Source organism: Entelurus aequoreus, linkage group LG16 (genome assembly GCF_033978785.1).
Source record: "Entelurus aequoreus isolate RoL-2023_Sb linkage group LG16, RoL_Eaeq_v1.1, whole genome shotgun sequence".
NCBI classification, from domain to species: domain Eukaryota; kingdom Metazoa; phylum Chordata; class Actinopteri; order Syngnathiformes; family Syngnathidae; genus Entelurus; species Entelurus aequoreus.
The window spans coordinates 18047014-18068010 of NC_084746.1; the positions used below are offsets into that span (position 1 = coordinate 18047014).

Consider the following 20997-nt stretch of genomic DNA (forward strand, 5'->3'; position numbering starts at 1 on the left):
GCTTCAAGCGGGAAGATGTTGAACAGACAACCGTAATTTGTCAAGTGCGGGGCAAAAGCGTTGCTACAAAAAATAGCATTACTGCTAATGTGTAGCATCATTTGAAAAGTCACCTGCTAGAGAATGAAGAGTGCTTGAAACTCCGCATGTCAACATCTCCGTTCGGTGCCACACCAACAAACTGCAGAAGCAACCATTTCCACATCAACACCGTATGAAAAAAATAGTCAACAACAGAAGGAGATAACGTCCGCAGGAACCTACCACATAGCGAAGGACATACACTATTTGATTTCCTATTATGCAGCTCATCTTTATTTGACACTTATTGAAATATCTTGTGTGACATCATGCACAAAAGTGCACTTTATTTGTTTTAAACTATTGTAGTGGCATCCTGTACAAAAAGTGCACTTTAATTTAGTGCTGTTTTGATATGTCATCTTAGTGACATCATGCACAAAAGTGCACTAATAGCTTGTTTTAAAATGTCTCTGACAATCTTGCACTTTCTGTTTTGAAATGACATGAATGTTTGTGCCACTGCTTAGTAACTGTTTGATAAATACAGTTTTGCTAAATTGACTTAGTTGTGATTTCCCTCTCTGCATGAAAGTTTAAAATGAGCATGTATTAATGCAGTATGAAGAAGAATGTTTTAATGTAGACACATAGAATCATCATACTGCTGTGATTATATGCATCAAGTGTTCATTCAAGGCTAAGGCAAAATATTGTGTATTGTGACATGGCCTAAAAATATCGAGATATTAAAAAAAGGCCATATCGCCCAGCCCTATAGTGAAGCCTGTTTTATGTACCTGCCCTTAGTGAAGTGGTGGGATGGAGTGGGCTCATAAGGGCGGGTCAGAAGCAGGTCACGACTAGGGCTGCAACAACTAATCGATTAAATCGATTATAAAAATAGTTGGCGATTAATTTAGTCATCGATTCGTTGGATCTATGCTATGCGCATGCGCTGAGGCAATTTTTTTTTTTTTTTAATAAACCTTTATTTATGAACTGCAACATGTACAAACAGCTGAGAAACAATAACCAAAATGAGTATGGTGCCAGTATGCTGTTTTTTTTCAATAAAATACTGGAAAGGATAGAAATGTAGTTTGTCTCTTTTATCCGATTATTAATCGATTAATCGAAGTAATAATCGACAGATTGATCGATTATCAAATTAATCGTTAGTTGCAGCCCTAGTCATAACGAAGGTTTTTTTTGCCACTGATGTCAGTAAAAGCCCTTAAAATTGAGCAAACATGTAAGGGAGCTGATATATCTTCTCATATTTACATTCACAAACAGACTATAGCAACACAGTTTACATCATAAAAAAGTCTGTTTTGCATAATAACGTCGCCATTGCACGTGTGGGGGAGGGGCTATTGTCACGCTGGAGTCTATGTTTACACGTGGGAGGTAAGACCCGGCTGGTGCCAGACTGGGGGGTTGTCTGACAAGTATTATGGCAGAGCAGGAAATGACAGGGCAGGGCTGCGGCGGGCTGGAGACAGCTGATGGTGCACATACTCAGCAACAATCAGAATGGATTAGTCTGGCATCACGAGAGGTAACGACACAAAAGAAGATAAGGGAAGAGACATAAAGAAGAGGTGCTGTTGGAAACATAACATCATGTCCTTCTACAGTGCATCTGGAAAATATTTACCAGTGGTGTGCCGTTAGGGCCAGCAAGGCCTTCTCTGCTGGCCCTAACATAAATCATGATCATAGATGAATAAAAGTTCATTTTAATCTACTTTCCATAAAGTATTCATTATATTCTCTTCATGTCTTATTAGGCTCCAGTGCTGCTTGTTTTTACGTTAGAGCTTTTATCCAATCAGAATTCAGCTGGCTTGTTCTGCCGGATAGACCAGGGGTCCCCAAACTTTTTGACCCGGGGGCCGCATTGGGTCAAAAAAATTTGGCCAGGGGCCAGGTTATATATATATTAAACATATATATATATATATATATATATATATATACATATATATATATATATATATATATATATATATATATATATATATATATATATTAAACATATATATATATATATATATATATATATATATATATATATATATATATATATATATATATATATATATATATATATATATATATATATATTAAACATATATATATATATATATATATATATATACAGTATATATATATATATATACAGTATATATATATATTATATATATATATATTAATATATTAAATATATTAATATATTAAATATATATATATATATATATATATATATATATATATATATATATATATATATATATATATATATATATACACTATATTGCCAAAAGTATTTGGCCACCCGTCCAAATGATCAGAATTGTGGTGTGGGGTTGTTTTTCAGGAATTGGGCTTGGCCCCTTAGTTCCAGTGAAAGAAACTTTGAATGCTCCAGGATACCAAAACATTTTGGACAACTCCATGCTCCCAACCTTGTGGGAACAGTTTGGAGCGAGCCCCTTCCTCTTCCAACATGACAAGGTCCATAAAGACATAGATGACTGAGTCTGATATGGATGAACTTGACCGGCCAGCACAGAGTCCTGACCTGAACCCGAGAGAACACCTTTGAGATGAATTAGAACAAAGACTGAGAGCCAGGCCTTCTCGACCAAAATCAGTGTGACCTCACCAATGCGCTTTTGGAAGAATGGTCGAAAATTCCTATAAACACACTCCGCAACCTTGTGGACAGCCTTCCCAGAAGAGTTGAAGCTGTAATAGCTGCAAAAGGTGGACCAAAATCAAATTGAACCCTTTGTGTTAGGAATGGGATGGCACTTCAAGTTCATATGTGAGTCAAGGCAGGTGGCCAAATACTTTTGGCAATATATATATATATATATATATATATATGTATATATATATATATATATATATATAATATAAATTGCCTTTTCCCTACATTGAACAAAAAGTCATATGTCCACTGATGTTTAAAAACTCTTTCCCCAACGATTTCGCCACTTTTTTCCCTCGTGCACTAATTGACCGAAAGAGCGCGCACATGCCACGCTCTCGCCCGACTTTGCGGCGAAACATGATGACGTCACGTTATAGATGGGAAAATGCATTTTTAGACAATATGATTTGCTTAAACGGCTAAGAGACCGAGTCACAGGCGGTAGAAAATGGATTGATGGATGGGCGAAAAAGGACAGATTAAAAAATTTTTTTAAATTTTTTTAAATAAAATGTTTTTTTACCCAGTAACAAGCGGTAGAAAATGGATTGATGGATGGGCGAATAAGGACAGATTAAAAAAAATTATAATTTAAACATTTTTATTAATTTTTTTCACCCAGTAACAAGCAGTAGGAAAGGGATTAATGGATGGGAGAAAAAGGACAGATTAAAAAAACTTTTAAAAATGTATAAAGAAAATGTTTTATTTATTTTTTTACCCAGTAACAAGCGGTAGAAAATGGATTGATGGATGGAAAAAGGACAGATAAAAAAAATCATAATAATAACATGTTTAAATAAAACATTTTTTTTACCGAGTAACAAGCGGTAGAAAATGGATTGATGGATGGGCGAAAAAGGACAGATTAAAAAAAATTATAATCATTTTTTTTTTTTACCCAGTAACAAGCAGTAGAAAAGGGATTGATGTGATGTGAAAAAGGACAGATTTAAAAAAAAATTTTTTTATAAAGAAAATGTTTTATTTATTTTTTTACCCAGTAACAAGCGGTAGAAAATGGATTGATGGATGGGCGAAAAAGGACAGATTAAAAAAAATTATAATAATTTATTTTTTCCCCCCCAGTAACAAGCAGTAGAAAAGGGATTGATGTGATGTGAAAAAGGACAGATTTAAAAAAATTTTTTTTATAAAGAAAATGTTTTATTTATTTTTTTACCCAGTAACAAGCGGTAGAAAATGGCTTGATGGATGGATATTTTTCCACATTTTATTGTTCTTTACAATTATTTCAATTTTGACAGTACCACGCAAGGTATGTTTTAAATGCTGATGCAGATTCATTGATTTTTAAATGTGCTGCAATATAGCCTGTTTTGTACACTGTTGAGGTGTTTCAATGAACAGTAGTGCACATGTGTGTTTCTGTATAGCACTTCTCCGGTCGTGGTCATGGGGTGACATAAATTATGGTATTTTGAGGGGTATTTATTAAAGTCGGACTAAGTAGGACATCACTGAAGGCCTAGGTGGGAAACGCACAGCCTGCCACTGATATTTACAGATCTTCCCTTTTTGTCACAGCCTAATTCTAAAATGGAATACAATCCGCCCTGAGATCAGTAGGTTGTGAGTTCAAACCCCGGCCGAGTCGTACCAAAGACTATAAAAATGGCACCCATTACCTCCCTGCTTGGCACTCAGCATCAAGGGTTGGAATTGGGGGTTGATCACCAAAAATGATTCCCGGGCACGGCCACCGCTGCTGCCCACTGCTCCTCTCACCTCCCAGGGGGTGATCAAGGGTGATGGGTCAAATGATGAGAACAATTTCGCCACACCTAGTGTGTGTGAGATGTAGTGGAATTTCTGACCTTTGAACTATATTTCGTGTCTGTCAAGAATGTCTGCTCGTTTCTTTTTCTATTCTGAACCATTGAAGGATCATATATGGGTGAAAGTTGAATGTGGTCGGTCTGACCATTCTACAAAATGTTTTGATTGTCTATTATGACTAAGGGATTCAAGGATGTTGCAGAACAAACAGGTCCAAAACAACTGGACGTTGACGCACGAGGGAAACAGATAAAATGGCCAAGTGACAAGGGCTATGTGTGATTTGCTTGATTCTCGAGTCCTCCGGAGGAAGTTGTCTGTCTGCATGGGCAATTCAATCCAACGTTGTACTTTTTGATTATGGGTAAATAAACCTTTTGTACTAAATTCACTTTTGTTGCCGTGTAAGATTCGGACCATCCACCACGTAAAATTGGCGTCATGAACAGGATGGTCTAGAACGCTGCAGGTCGATATCAGGACTCCCGGTATCTCTCAGGCAGACAGAGGTTTGCACGCGCGCATCTAAAGGTAAGCAATTTTGCTTGAAGTGTAAAAGCTGTCTGTCTGGAGATGATCGGGACTGGTAAGACTAAATGCTGAACCTGTTTTTGATTAAAGATAGGTCTAGCTAGGTTCTTCAAAAACAACCTGCAATGGGGTATATTATGGTTGGATTGGGTTGTTTTATATGTGATTTATTGTCTGTGTGTTTGTTTGAAAACTTGTGATTTCTTGTTTTAACAATAAGGGGAAATGTTAATAGAATTTTGGTGGTTTGGAGTGTGTTGCGCAGACTATTTGAGACAAATACAATTTTAACCTCTTCCTCCCTCTGGCGTTGTCGGCAGAGGGTGGTACATTTGGCTATAAAAAAATTAATGAGGGTGGTACATTTGGCTATAAAAAAATTAATTGTTGAAAGTCTGCGAAAGTGCGACGCATCGGTTTATGTGGAAGCTGCAGCTGTAAAAAGCCTAATTTTAGGTGACCTTTTCAGTGACTCCGGTAAGGGAGAATTGACTGAGCTGATATTTGTCACAACGTTCTGATTAGTGGGCTGCAGTTTAGACAGATGGTGATCGGGCTCCATATGGTAGAGCTTTGGTGAAACTGTATGGAACTGACCAGACACGATGGCTGTAGGATTGTTGGGTGATTCCCAGTGATTCTACCGGGCGTTAGGCCGGTTATCCGTGTTGGTCAGAGTGGTAACGTAGGGATAACTGGGCTAAACGGGTTAATCGCCGTTTATGAGTAAGGGACCTGCGTTCGTGTTATAAGACGGCCGTTCCACAAAAAGCACACGTGCATAGTTGTTTATATTTGTCCGGACATGGGGTGGGTTTGTGATTTGTTAATGTGTGTATATTGGTGAATGTTGAGAAGTGTGTGTGTGTGGAGTGATTCAGTTTTTGTTGGTACATTTATATATATGCATATTTTAATAACACTTGTGTATGTACCTGCGGGTCTGATCTGTTTTATTTCCCTCCTTTGAAAGGCAAGCATTACTCCCACACTCCCGCATCCCCCCCCTTCACGCTTTCTCTCACATCCGTGCTAATTTGTAAAAGTTGGGAAATTGTCCAAAATGTGTGTGTTTATGAGAAGATAGACAAAGTTTATGTTCAGAAATCATATGAGTGAATGATCCATCAATCTATTTATCTTCTTCCGCATTTTATGACTTTTCTTAATTTGATTACATGCTATAGTAAGATTATTGATTAATTATTCATTATTATTAAAATATATACATTATTAACTATGATTAATTAGTGTCATAATTTTATTGCATGATTTTTGTATTCCTTTAATTTAGGTAGCCAGGGACTGCAGATGGAAAGTAGCTATTTAGATATAATCTGGTACAGAAGATATCTGTCTTTGAACTTAATGTTTCTGTGCATTGTCCTATCATATAAAGACTAAACTAAATAAACTACTTAGGGAATTATTGAGGCCACAATAATTCAATAGGTGTTGTAAAATATCAAATTACTATTGCAAAAGCAAACATTGACCTCAAACATGACCTGTCCTCCGCCTCTGCTCTTGCTGCGCTTGACTATCAGCTGGATTTTCTTTTTCTTGGATGTTTCTGAAAGTACTACTACTACTACTATTACTACTCAGGGAGGTGACCAAGACCATGGTCACTCTGTCAGAGCTACAACATTCGTCTGTGGGGAGAGGAGAACCTTCCAGAAGGACAATCCACCAATCAGGCCTGTACGGTAGAGTGACCAGACGGAAGCCATTTCTTAGTCAAAAGTTTGCCAAAATGCACCTGAAAGACTCTCAGACCATGAAAAACTAAATGATCTGGTCTGATGAGACAAAGGTTGAAGTCTTTGGCGTGAATGTGTGGAGGAAACCAGGCACCGCTTATCACCAGGCCAATACCATCCCTACAGTGAAGCATGGGGGTGGCAGTATCATGCTGTGGGGATGCTTTTCAGGCAACAGGAACTGGGAGACTAGTCGGGATAGAGAGAAAGATGAATGCAGCAATGTACAGAGACATCCTGGATGAAAACCTTACTATCCAACCTGATGGAGCTTGAGAGGTGCTGCAAAGAGGAATGGTTGAAAGATCCCAACGATAGGTGTGCCAAGCTTAACTTTCACATTGTCATTATCTGTAGAATTTTGAGGACAAAAATGAATGTATTGCATTTGGAATAAGGCTGTAAGATAACAAAATGTGGAAAAAGTGAAGTGCCGTGAACACTTTCCCGATGCACTACAGGTTTGAGGCTCTCCGTTTTTATGTGGAGTTTGCATGTTTTGCCCGTGCTTGTGTGGGTTTTCTGCAGGTACTCCAGATGCTTTCTTGCACTGAAAAAGTACCATGGCAACGCTGAATGCCCTGTTATCATAGTTCCGAATAGGTAACCTTTGATCAACGGAAAGAACCGCAAGGCACACGACCCTCCATTCCTCCCAGGCGTCCATCGTGTGTCCCGCAGCAAACGTTTCTCTTGAACCCGAACTTCTTATAGTGAAAAGCTTGTCAGTTGTGTTAAGAGACAAGTCAATTAATTCCATAATTTAGATTTGGGGAACAGTGCGGGGAGAGGCTCCAAACAAAGTTGAAACAGGACGAGACGAGACGAAGAAGCAAAGGAAGCAGGAGAAAGATAAGGGAGCGGGAAGGGAAATGTTTGTCTTTGTTGAGAGCAAGCAAAGGGAGTGTGACGATCTTGTTATATCATCAGGCTAACAATTAACAGGTATGGTTGGCTGGCTAATAATAGTCCAAACCAGGTGTGTTAAACCTGTTTTTATTGAGGGCCACATTGCAGTTATGACTGCCATCAGAGGGCCGCTTGTAACAGAGAATAATATATATATATTTGCCTATGCATTTGATTATTATACATATTTTTTACATACAATGTAAAAACAAAACTTGTAGATTTTACAGGAAAAAAAAATGTACCGTGTTTTTTCAACATATTACTGTAAACGGAAAAACCGTAACACATTTTTTACAATTCTGGCAACTGAGCATACAGTTTTTTTAACTGTAAAAAATGCGGTAGTTTTTCCATTTACAGTAATACACCATAAAAACAACAAACATAGATTTTACGGTAAAAAAAAACTGGCAGCTCAGTTGACAGGATTTAACCACTAAAAACAATGGAGTTTTTTCAATTTACAGTTCATTCTGTAAAAACTACTGTAAATGTTACCATAAAATCAAGTGTCATTTTTACAGCGTATAATTTGATGGAAAACTTGCTTTAAAATCCTAACTCAAGAAGATTTTTTTTTTTAAATTATTATTGTTATTTTTATGGACTAATTTGTTTGTAAAGTACGATATTTGTTGCAATATTGGATACAGTTAAAGTAGAAATAAAGTGCAATTTCATGCAGTACATTTTTTTTTTCTGTCAAAGTGGAAAAAAACAAAACATTTAGGAGGAAAAGATAAGGTAATTGATTGACGCGTATCGTTTCCAGGTGTTTAAATATGTGGTCTAAACCAGTGTTTTTCAACTACTGTGCCGCGGAACACTAGTGTGCCGTGAGATATTGTTTGGTGTGCCGTGGGAGTTTATGTAATTTTACCTAATTGGGTTAAAAATATTTTTTTGCAAACCAGTAGTTATAATCCACAAATGTGCTGTTGTTGAGTGTCTGTGCTGTCCAGAGATCGGCAGAGTAACCGTGTAATACTCTTCCATATCAGCGGGTGGCAGCAGGTAGCTATTGCTTTGTAAATGTCGGGAACAACGACAATGGTTTGCAGGTAAAAAGGTATCTAATGCTTAAACCAAAAATAAACAAAAGGCGAGTGCCGCTAAGAAAAGGCATTGAACCTTAGGGATGGCTATGCAAAACTAAAACTGAACTGGCTGCAAAGTAAACAAAAACAGAATGCTGGACGACAGCAAAGACTTACAGCGTGTGGAGCATAGTACACAAAGTACATCCGTACATGACATGACAATCAACAACAAAATAGGAGCGCAAGAAAAGAACTATAACACTACACACAGGAAAACACAAAAAAACTCAAAATAAGTCACAGCGTGATGTGACAGGTCATGACAGTACACCTACTTTGAGACAAGAGCTATAGTGATGCATGCTTGGTTATGGTTAGAATTCATATCCAACAATTGTGAGAATGACTTTTTATTGTCAATATCGGCTGCTGAGTTTTATTTTTTTTGTTTTCTGCTGGTGGTGGGCCTCGGGATTTTTTCAATGATAAAAATGTGCTTTGGCTCAGAAAAGGTTGAAAAACACTGGTCTAAAGCAGTGGTCCCCAACCACCGGGCCGCGGCCCAGTACCGGTCCGTGGATCGATTGGTACTGGGCCGCACAAGAAATTTAATTTTTTGTTTTTTTTTGTTAAATCAACATAAAAAACACAAGATACACTTACAATTAGTGCACCAACCCAAAAAACCTCCCTCCTCATTCACACTCATTCGCACAAAAGGGTTGTTTCTTACTGTTATTAATATTTCTGGTTCCTACATTATATATCAATACAGATCAATACAGTCTGCAGGGATACAGTCCGTAAGCACACATGATTGTATTTATAAATAAATAATAAATGGGTTATACTTGTATAGCGCTTTTCTACCTTCAAGGTACTCAAAGCGCTTTGACAGTATTTCCACATTCACCCATTCACACACACATTCACACACTAATGGCGGGAGCTGCCATGCAAGGCGCTAACCAGCAGCCATCAGGAGCAAGGGTGAAGTGTCTTGCCCAAGGACACAACGGACGTGACTAGGATGGTAGAAGGTGGGGATTGAACCCCAGTAACCAGCAACCCTCCGATTGCTGGCCCGGCCACTCTACCAACTTCGCCACGCCATCCGCCGTTTCTTTATGACAAAAAAAAACCAACTCCCGAAAAAGTTAGTGCTGCAAGGGGTTCTGGGTATTTGTTCTGTTGTGTTTATGTTGTGTTACGGTGCGGATGTTCTCCCGAAATGTGTTTGTCATTCTTGTTTGGTGTGGGTTCACAGTGTGGCGCATATTTGTAACAGTGTTAAAGTGGTACAGGTCACACCCTCAGTGTGACCTGTATGGCTGTTGACCAAGTATGTTTTGCATTCACTTGTGTGTGTGAAAAGCCGTAGATATTATGTGATTGGGCCGGCACGCAAAGGCAGTGCCTTTAAGGTTTATTGACGCTCTGTACTTCTCCCGACGTCCATGTACCACTCCGTACAGCGGCGTTTTAAAAAGTCATACATTTTACTTTTTGAAACCGATAATTTCCGATATTACATTTTAAAGCATTTACCGGCCAATATTATCGGCAGTCCGATATTATCGGACATCTCTAATTTTTTTTTATTTGAAATTGCATGCAGTAGATTATGTGTATTATTTTCTGTCAAAATGGAAAGACTAAATACAGTTAGTGAGAAAATACAAAGTACTAATAATTCCAGACTTGGCAGGCTATATAAAATGATATGGCGGGCCAGATCTGGCCCCTGGGTCTTGAGCTTGACACCTGTGATGTACCAGTAACAAGACTTGTGGTACGATCAGACAGGTTTTTTCTGCTCAGCTTGCTCTACCTTGAGGCCATCAAATGTGTTCAAACTCCAGTTTGAATAAGGTGCTTAGTGTTGACCCTCCATGTTTGACTTGCGTGTCAACAGCAATACTGAAGCTGTGGTCACGCAGGTAAGGATTGCACAGCTGCTTGCCGACCATCTGTCCCCCTTAAAGTAATTAAGTGGCTGTCAAAGAGTCGCCATGGCACCAAAGGCAGATCATCAGTTGAACAGTCCTCAACCTGAACACACCCCCTTCCACCTGGACAAATGCTATGAATAAAATGCCTCACTGTAAGAACTATCCACAAGCCTCAAGTTTGATTATATCAACACTGGGAGCCACTTGTCAGCTGCTTGAGCTCCTGCAAATAATGCCTGCAGCTGTGACTTTTGTGCCACTTCTACAGCGCTGTTGGGACGGTGCTTGTCTTTTTCAAACATGCCACTGGTGACACTGGTCTCTCTAGTCTTGGAAGAAGACCACACCAGGAGGGGGAAGACTTGCAAATCCAAACCTATTTACTCTGATAGTCCAAGGTGGTCACACACACACAAGATATTAACCAAAAAAGTAAAACAAAAGGACACAACAATGCAGGAGAAACATCAATTAAAAAAACTTGTTTTTCTCTATACATACAGTATAATACTTTCTTCTCCATCCTGTTCAAATGTACCATGTTATATATCTACACGGTTTTCTTGTTATTTTTGTCTTATAAATGTCAATTTGCACCGGTCACCCGGTAAATTCCAAGGTTTCTCGAGTTTTTTCTTGCCCAGGATGTCGTTATGGCTTGTGCAGCCCTTTGAGACATTTGTGATTGAGGCCTACACTTTGATTGATATTTGTACTGTATCTATTGTAAATCCCTATATATAATGCTCTTCTACCAGGAAGTTAAGTTTTCTTTCTTCAAAAACAAAACAATCAATAATAAATTAGAATATTTTTTTCTCAAAATAATGCTTTTTTTTTTTTAATAAAAAAATGCTTCCTTATATTTTCTAATATTTATGTATTTTTGTGGGTAAATGTTACATATATTCTTTAAAAAAATGAATTGACATAAGACAAATGCTCTCACAAAAAAATATTTTTGTAGGTTTTTGGCCCATAATAAATTCACTTATTTATGTTTAGTAGGTATTCGTACACATCAATACATACGGTATGCATTTTTGTGGGTATGCATATCATATACTGTATATAGTTTGTAAAAAAAAAAAAGGAGGGAAAAAAAGCAAATGCCTTCACAAAAATTGTTTTTGTACTTTTCTTCCCTCCTGATTAATTGATTTATTCTAAGTAGGTATTTGTACACATCAATACATGTGCATTTTTGTTGGTATGCATTTTATGTATATTGTTTTGAAAAAAACAACAACAAATCAATTAAGTCAAGTGTTCACACAAAACGTATTAATCTACTAACCCATTTATCCTTAGTTTTTGTACACATCAATATATGTATTTATTCTTTTATTATTCATGATTTATTCTCAGTGGGTATTAGTACGCATAAAAAAAGCTTATTACTGATAGAAAAATAGGCACGATGTTCTTGTAAAAAGGTTGGAAGACTGCTATTTAAAGGGGAAGTTGTACTTTCTAAACCAAAGCCAAACCTGTAACTAAAATGACTCTGAACATAGGAAGTTGTATGCAGGACAAAGCATGCTGCACGCAACAAGCCACAGACATCAACCACATCCTCAAAAAGGCACTTTAACTTCAGACAGACACACATGTGCGGAATTAGCAGAGTGAAGTTAGTCATGCAAGCTGTTATGTTGCAGGTTTGAGCTCAGAAGCAGAGCAGGCCGGCTTGCTGTCTCCAATGGCAACGCTCTCGCACACGAACACGTCTTTACCGTCCATAAACAAACAATGCAAACATGAGCCACGCGCTCAAACTCCTGCAGTAGTAAATGCACGGCAGCTTACTGAGCGTTAAATACAATGTTATAAAAAAGCTTTGAACAGAAGCACTGTCGTTCATTCATTGGTGGGCCCCTGACCTGATAACCCTGAGGGGGTCAAATATGTGGAGGAGAGTTGGTCTACAAGTTAAAAAAGATTTATTTCTATAGTGCCTTATATCCCTTTCTTGTTATGTTCTCCAAATGGGAACCAGTTTGGCGCAGCATCAACTTTTATTGCGACCTTCTTTGTGGATCCTGAACCAAAAATTCCTTGCGCGGATGGGAAAGGACCGTCGCTATGGCAACTGGGCCCCCTCACTCCCCCCATTGGCACAATAACTTTAGGGAAGAGTATTGCCAGCAGATTGGAATTGGCCTGGAGAAGAACTCTAACACACGAATGACATGTCCTTGAAGTATTCAAAATGTGAAAAAATGTGTACAAATATTGCTTAAAGACATTTTACACGATACACTCATGTGCCTTTGCAAACATTAGCTCACCGGCTGTAACATAGTGCGTGTTTACATGGACAACTAAACACTTTGGAGCAATAACAAGAATTGTAAAGAGAATATCTTTGCCTCTCTGACGTGGCAGACTTGTCAGTTGCAGTGAAATGCATCACATATGAGTGGGTGGTGGGGCCTCAAACTGCTCTAATTAACCTAATTATAATATAAATATGAGGCCCCTTCCCCACTAAATATGTATGTGAGTGCATTAAAGAACAACGCTGCGTTTTTACATATGTTCAGTAAATATAGATCCCTTCTTTAGAATCAGATTTTGCAGTGGGCTTTTTTCTAACAAGTATGAGATGACGCTATTTTACTAGTTTGATGTTTTAATATATTATTCATAGATTTACACAGTGGCGGGCCGTGCGTTTCCCACCTAGGCCTTCAGTGATATCCGACTTCAATGATTACCTCTCAAAATACCATCATTTATGACCATTGCTGGAGAAATACTATACAGAAACACATTTACGCACTACTGAGCATTGAATCACCTCATCAGTGTACAATATAGGCTATTTTCTGGTGCATTTAAAAATCAATAAACCTGCATCAGCAATTAAAATATATCCTATGTGGTACTGTCAAAATTAAAACTGTAAAAAACATTAAACGTGAAAAAATAAAGAAAAACAATATTTGACAATCTGTAGCACCCATTCAACATTGATAAGCCATTGGTACCGCTCGTAGTCGGTTGATTCAAGTGGAAGTGGTGGGCATTTTCCCATTTCATCGCCGGGACAGCTGAGCTAGCGTCTCACAAGATGCAGTTTCTTTTTAAATATCATTCTTGAAAATGGCCTTGGAAATAGATGTCTCCCACCTAATCAACGTTTTGTTCTCCTTCTTGGTGGGTTCAAAAAGTAGCTATATTAAATGTAATTAACGGTCCCGGGTGTGGCTCTGCTGATCTGCATAACACCACTGCGGCTCAAACCAGTGAGTATCCAATCACAGGAAGCGTAAATGTCACGTTCAACGTGAGGCCAGCTAGAAGGCCTTACTGACAACAACTTGTGATCTGATTGGCTATCGCAATTATCTATCAACTGTATGTGCCCGTTCACTTACAGCGCACAGACGCCCGCACTGTTGGTTCTGAAGGCCCTGGGCAGATTTGGTACAGCATGGCAACATAAGCTTGCTGAATTTTTATTGGATAAAAACCCTAACCTAAAAGCAACAGCACTGGAAGGAGCATAATATGACATGAAGAGAATATGAATACTTTTAGATATTTAGGGAAAGTAAATTAAAAATTACTTTTGTCTTTAATTATGATCATGATTTCTGGTTATGTTAGGCCAGCAGAGAAGGCCTTGCTGGCCCTGACGGCACACCACTGGATTTATACATGCAAACCCAACAGGTGGTGTCAAAAGCCTTCTCCCCGTTTTTAACTTTGTCATTCTGTGTATGTTTTAGGTTTCATCCAGTATTTATTTTTGAGCTGTGTGTATTTATTCGAGGTGCCGGAAAAAAATTGTTTCACAATTTACTACGATTGTTAAAATCGGTTAGAAATGTTCAAGAATCGATTATTAAAAAAACGTTTTTTATGCAATCTCTATGCTCACTCGATGAGCAAATATGTCACAAGTCAGGAGCTAAGAAGGGCTTTTGTAACCTGTAACTGATGTTTACAAGGGTTTAATGAGAGTTTATATACCAAATAATGTTGAGACAATCAGTTTGAATCCAGAATCGCGTTGAATAAAGACTCACCCCAAGACTTGGAATCGAATCGTGAGTTGTTGACGTTATTTTAGTTATTTTTAGGAAGTCTACTCGGATAAGAGGCGAAACGTCGTCTAAGAACCACCAAACAGTCCAGTTGCAATGGATTGAATGCCCTGAGATGACAATGACCTGATGAACATTCATAGACATATTTTATGAGTGTTTTTTTTATTTTTATCTTGACTCTTTACCCATTTTCAGCAGGTCACAGGTTGGTGATTAAAAAGTGCTGAAGTGTGCTACAACTTTCTGTGTAGTCCTCTAGTCAAGTTTTCCCTGGGTAAACAATGACAGAAACTTCCTTTGTGTCCATAAGCTGCACCAATTGAACTGGCATGTACTTCAACATTGCTCTAAACTATATTCTACATTCGAGCTGCATGGAATTACAAATTGTACACACCAAAGTTTTGGAATAGCTGAAAGAAAGTGTGAGGTGTCAGAAAAGTACCTGGACTGTGGTAGGTTGCATGTTCTTCTCAGCCAGGAACCGTCGGATGCTTTCTGAGCAGGCGTGTTACGGTTGGGTGAGCCGCGAGTCGTGCTGCCACAACTCTCGCCTCGCTCCATGCACTGAACGAAGCAAAGGCTGCAGTATCGCTTGATCGATCGTCAAGATCTTGTAGTGGATGATGACAGCAAACATATCAACAGTCCTGGAACTTTTCTGACAAATCTCACACTGTCCTTTGTGGGAAGGTGTTCTACATGTTGTTGGGAGTATCCATTCTTCCAGAAGAACATGGTTGATGGACCTTGGAGAGGGTTACCATCTCTGTTCCAGTTCATTCTAACAATGTTTCCAGTACAACTGCCATTTGTGTAAATACTATCTGTACATAATACTGTTTATATTTGTTTTATTTGACTGAAACCTGAGAGGAACTTTACTGTCCGTGTTATTCTGTTCCTTTACATCTTGTTTGGTAATGAGTGTTTTCCACTAACAGGTGCTTTGTGTGCTTTAAAATGCATTGCACAGCTTTGCGTCCAATGCAGTCGTACTACTAAAGTCTTTAAAATTATTTCTAAAAAAGTTCCCACTTTTAAGACGTCGCCCTGACCCTGAGGTAGAGTCTACTCTGCGATGACTGGGCAGAGCTCCACAAGGACTGATCCTCTTGATATAATACCTGGGATTTATATAGCGCTTTTCTAAGTACCCAAAGTCGCTTTACATGTAGAACCCATCATTCATTCAGACCTGGTGGTGGTAAGCTACTTTCATAGCCACAGCTGCCCTGGGGTAGACTGACGGAAACGTGGCTGCAATTTGCGCCAACGGCCCCTCCGACCACCACCTATCATTCATCATTCAATTCACCGGTGTGAGTGGCACCGGGGGCAAGGGTGAAGTGTCCCGCCCAAGGACACAACGGCAGCGATTTATTTTTTTTTGGATGGTAAGAGGCGGGGAGCGAACCTGCAACCCTCAGGTTTCTGGCACGGTTGCTCTACCCACTACGTCATGCCGCCCCTATATGCTAACGTCTGTTGAACAAACCTCATTGTTTCCATTAAGGAGCTCTGAGGGTCAACAGGAGTGAAGTCTTGGTTTCCCTCCTGTTCCAGGGTGTGATTTGCGCTAATTTTGTCCCCCTTGTAGGTAAGAGGGTCGAAGGAGAGCTCAGAGCTAGACCGGGGCTCAGTGCTGCCGAAGCTCTGCCAGCTGTGGTCTATTGTGTCTGAGCAGGACGACTCCAAGGGCTGCTCAGTCAGTGCCTGCTTCACTGCGGCCTTCAGACTGGGAGGGAGATCCATGGACAGATCGCTGCTACAGCGATCATCTTGGGGTGAATGTGCGTTGGAGGGGAGCGGGGCCCGGTGAGCGTGTGATGGTGGCTGGACGGTTGCTGGAAGGGTCTTTGGAGAGGAAGGAAGAGAGCGAGACGCTGAAGAGTCCTGAGTTGGATTCCTACGTCCAGTTCCTCGCCGCAGACCAAAGGTTCTCGCTTGGAGACGCGTGACCTCAGACTCCTGCAGAGAGATAAGAACCCGAATGAGCTTTTGGCATTAAAAAAATCCTCAGCCACTAAAGAAAGAGCATTACTTTGATGAGCAAGGACCCATTGGAGGTCTTTAAGGTGGAGTCAGGTTGAGTCTGGAGCTGAGCCGATGGAAACCTGGCTTGCTTTAACTGAGCACCAAGCTGCTCCAGCTGTACTTGAAGCCGACAGTTGTCAGCTTTGACCTGCTCGTACAAAACCTTGCTCTCCTCCAGCTGGGACTCAGTCTGAACGAAGAGGTTCTGGCTCTGCTCTAACTGGCTCTGGATATGACTTGCCTTGGTCTTGGTGCGGTCCAACTCAGCATTTGTTCGCGCCAGCTGGGTTTGACACTGCTCCAGTTTGGAGGTGAGCTGCTCCTGGGAGGTGCGCATGGTTGTGGACACTTTTAGGAGCTGACCTCGGGTCTGCTGCAGGGACTCCAGCTGAGCAAAAAGGAAACGCAACACAGATTAATTTATACCGTAGAGATGTAACGGTATTGTAAATACGGAAAAAAAAAATTCCCTTTTAAAATCATCACAATAATGCCGTGATGTCCAACAGTTTGATTGAAACATATTAAGTGTCGTTTTTTTCTTGGCGCTTTTGCATTGGTCGGTCTAAAAATAAACTACTTCTCCCATAATCCTCTGCACAGCACGGGACCGGAAGATGGGGGCGTGGAACGCAGAAAGGGGAGAAAAGAAGGAAGCATACGGGAAAAGTGTAACCAGAGTAGAATTGTTTTTTTGGACATTTTCTGAACATTTCATCAAAATCTGTCTGTAACATTTTGAGTTATGTTGCTAACAAATAGACAAACAAACCCTGGCGAAAACATAACCTCTGTAGCGAAGCTAAACATCAATTGTTAAGGTATTTACATTATTAAACATCAAATTTTCAGATATTTACTTGAAACAATGGATGTTCCCGCACAATTCTTTGCACTTAAAAATACAAGTTTGTAGTAATAAATATGATTAGAACATTTCAGCATTATGTCTGTGTTCAACTCCAGTAAGTGTGTTTATCCTAAATATTCCTGGCATTTCATTTTACACACTATGGCATTTTTACAAAGTCTGTTTTTTGGACAATTCCACAATAATATTGTACCGTGGCCTTAATACTCTGATAAAATCGTACTGTGAGATTTTGACATTGTTACATCCTTATGTAACTGGAATCCAGTTTCAAGTGTGAGAAAATCCAAACACCAGCCAAAGTCTAAGAGAAAGACGTGTTTGTGGCTCAGCTGAGGTTAGTGTTGAATAGAAAAACTTAGTTGTCGCGTTTTTCCTTACTTTTTCCATTGGTAGCGCTTTTCTACAATCAAGGTACTTGAAGCGCTTTGACACTATTAACACATTCACACACTGATAGCGGGAGCTGCCATGCAAGGCCCTAACCACGACCCATCAGGAGCAAGGGTGAAGTGTCTTGCTCAAGAACACAACGGACGTGACTAGGAGGGCGGAAGCCGGGGATCGAACCTGGAACCCTCATGTTGCTGGCACGGCAGCTTTACCATCCGAGCCACGGCTGGTAAATCGAATTCCTTGTGTGTAAAACATACTTCACCAATAAAGCTAATTCTGATTCTGATAGGGAAATAATAATAGGGAACAAGCATGGAAAAACCCAAAAGCAGATAGCGTAGAGCAGAGCTGTTCAATTGGTGGCCCGGTGGCCAAATCCGGCCCGGGAACGACACCACACTGGCCGCCGATTCAGTTCAAAACTTGGCAGACAAACATTTTTGCAGCAAATTCCTAAAATCACTCGAGTACTTGGACCACTGTAAACACATTGGCAGATCCTTGCATTGACATTTGAACCTTGCTAACAAACATAGAACACTGGGGTCCAAACATGTCATTTACATAACTGAGGTGCTCCTCAAAGCACCCCTTTAAGTCCTCTCCATTTTGGCAGTTATTTTTGGTAATGCGATTTATGTAACTAAGGTGTTGCTGTAGCATGTTTACTTCAAAGGCAGTCAGTAGTAATTTCTTCAACTTCTTTAGTTATACTAGCGGGGTTCCTCAAGGTTCCATTTTAGGTCCTCTCTTTTTCACAATTTGGGATAGTCAACTGGTGGCCTGCGAGTTTAGTTCAAAAACTTGTGAGAGACTGACGTTTTTGCAGCAGATTCTGAAAACACTAGAGTACTGTCATAGAGATGACCTTTGACTAACATTTTTGTAGAAGGTCCTTAAAAAGTGTTACGATCCACAGTGCCGCAGGTCCTTTTTACCAGAAGCCATAACACTTTACGTCACATTTATGTGATGACCGTGATCTTTTTTCTTGGTGTGCAATACGAATGTTAGTGCTTTTTGTTTTTTTTCCACATCTGTACATATTATTATGAAATATGTAGCATTTATTACTAAGTTTTTGTTTTTAATTACGCTTTACTTGTGCCCCACACTTCTCCTTAGCTTTCTAGCCCTCAAAACAATTTAGTTGAATATCTCTGGCGTAGGGAAAGAATTAATTAAGAGCTGAACATGTCATCACGTCAACAGTGTTCAAACCAGCTTCGAACATCTCAGTGAAGAAGCACCATTCTGAGGCACGGAGAGTTTCAAAACACATATTTAGGGGTTCAAACAATCTCCATCCACACAAGTGTAGTTTCAAAACTGTCTATGTCCACACACAAACGCATGCACCTGCTGTCATGCACATTTTGTCCAATCGGAATCCTGAACAAAGCAGCAATAGCTGACTTGGTGGCATTATCGTTATGTTTACTTTGATCGACTTTAAGACATACAATGACATGTTCATTACCTTTAAAACCAGCCTGCAATTACACAGAGCCCTGGTAACATTATTAAAGAGTGAATGCACGCCTGTGCTGCTGAAACCCAACACTCATAGAATTATAACGTGTTCAGCAACATGGTGATGTATTACATGTGCAGTGAAGTGTACATTATTTATAAAATCAACACGCACTAACGAGCCAAGGAAACCATTTTGCATGATTAAGGGAATTATAAAGCATTTAATCATGGATATAGTGATATGGTACACTACCGTTCAAAAGTTTGGGGTCACCCAAACAATTTTGTGGAATAGCCTTCATTTCTAAGAACAAGACTAGACTGTCGAGTTTCAGATGAAAGTTCTCTTTTTCTGGCCATTTTGAGCGTTTAATTGACCCCACAAATGTGATGCTCCAGAAACTCAATCTGCTCAAAGGAAGGTCAGTTTTGTAGCTTCTGTAACGAGCTAAACTGTTTTCAGATGTGTGAACATGATTGCACAAGGGTTTTCTAATTATCAATTAGCCTTCTGAGCCAATGAGCAAACACATTGTACCATTAGAACACTGGAGTGATAGTTGCTGGAAATGGGCCTCTATACACCTATGTAGATATTGCACCAAAAACCAGACATTTGCAGCTAGAATAGTCATTTACCACATTAGCAATGTATAGAGTGTATTTCTTTAAAGTTAAGACTACCGGTAGTTTAAAGTTATCTTCATTGAAAAGTACAGTGCTTTTCCTTCAAAAATAAGGACATTTCAATGTGACCCCAAACTTTTGAACGGTAGTGTACATGTGTAATGAAGTGTATATTATCTTTAACATCAGTACACACTGCAAGGAGGACGCCGCATTATGTCTTTTTTTTTAGTTGCTTGGTCGCTTTTTTAGGGCGAGCACTGTCATCTACAAAAATGGAAGCTAGACACGTAAGTAAACTTCATGATTTGTCGTTAAACAAGGACTAAAAACATAAGATAAAGTTGCATCTTTCTTATGGCACAGAGCAAAAAGTCTTGCTTGTCAAAGTTGTTCCATCAGGTGGAGGTTCCACAGTGATCGTATCCAAAACAGCTGACTGTCATTAGCGCCGGCGGGAGTGTCACAAAGCCCATTTTGATGTCTTTTTTATTAATGTTGAGTGAAAATAGCCTAATGTTTACGTTCAAACATACAGTAAGTCATCTTATAATGTGTTTAAAGCCAGCAAGGCAGTGTTGAGCTTGGAAATGACAGCGCACAACCGTGACGTCGTCACAAGTCTCCGTTTGTGCAGTGTACACGCATACGCTAAGCGGAGAGTTTTGGAACTCTACACTTTGGCCAGCGTTTGTAAAAGTCTGCGCTTTTAAAGACAAAAGTATGCGACTGCGTGTGGACAAGAGGCCTAAACGCAGAGATAAGTATGCGTTTATTAAGTATCTGTG

At 39.5% G+C, this 20997-nt stretch overlaps 1 protein-coding gene across 3 annotated transcripts in view; it reads right to left on the reverse strand.

Annotated features, from left to right (window-relative positions):
- Positions 1–20997, reverse strand: part of ccdc18 (coiled-coil domain containing 18) — a 101231-nt gene that overhangs the window by 2134 nt on the left and 78100 nt on the right. Inside the window, exons 23-25 of one of the 3 annotated variants that reach the window (XM_062022270.1) lie at positions 17081–17227; positions 16847–16954; positions 16301–16773 (exon numbers count right to left, since the gene is read on the reverse strand). In XM_062022270.1, the coding sequence (XP_061878254.1) occupies positions 16301–16773; positions 16847–16954; positions 17081–17227 (728 nt within the window). Of the gene's footprint in view, positions 1–16300; positions 16774–16846; positions 17228–20997 lie in introns of all 3 variants that reach the window. The other 2 variants (XM_062022271.1, XM_062022269.1) reach the window with 2 other exon arrangements.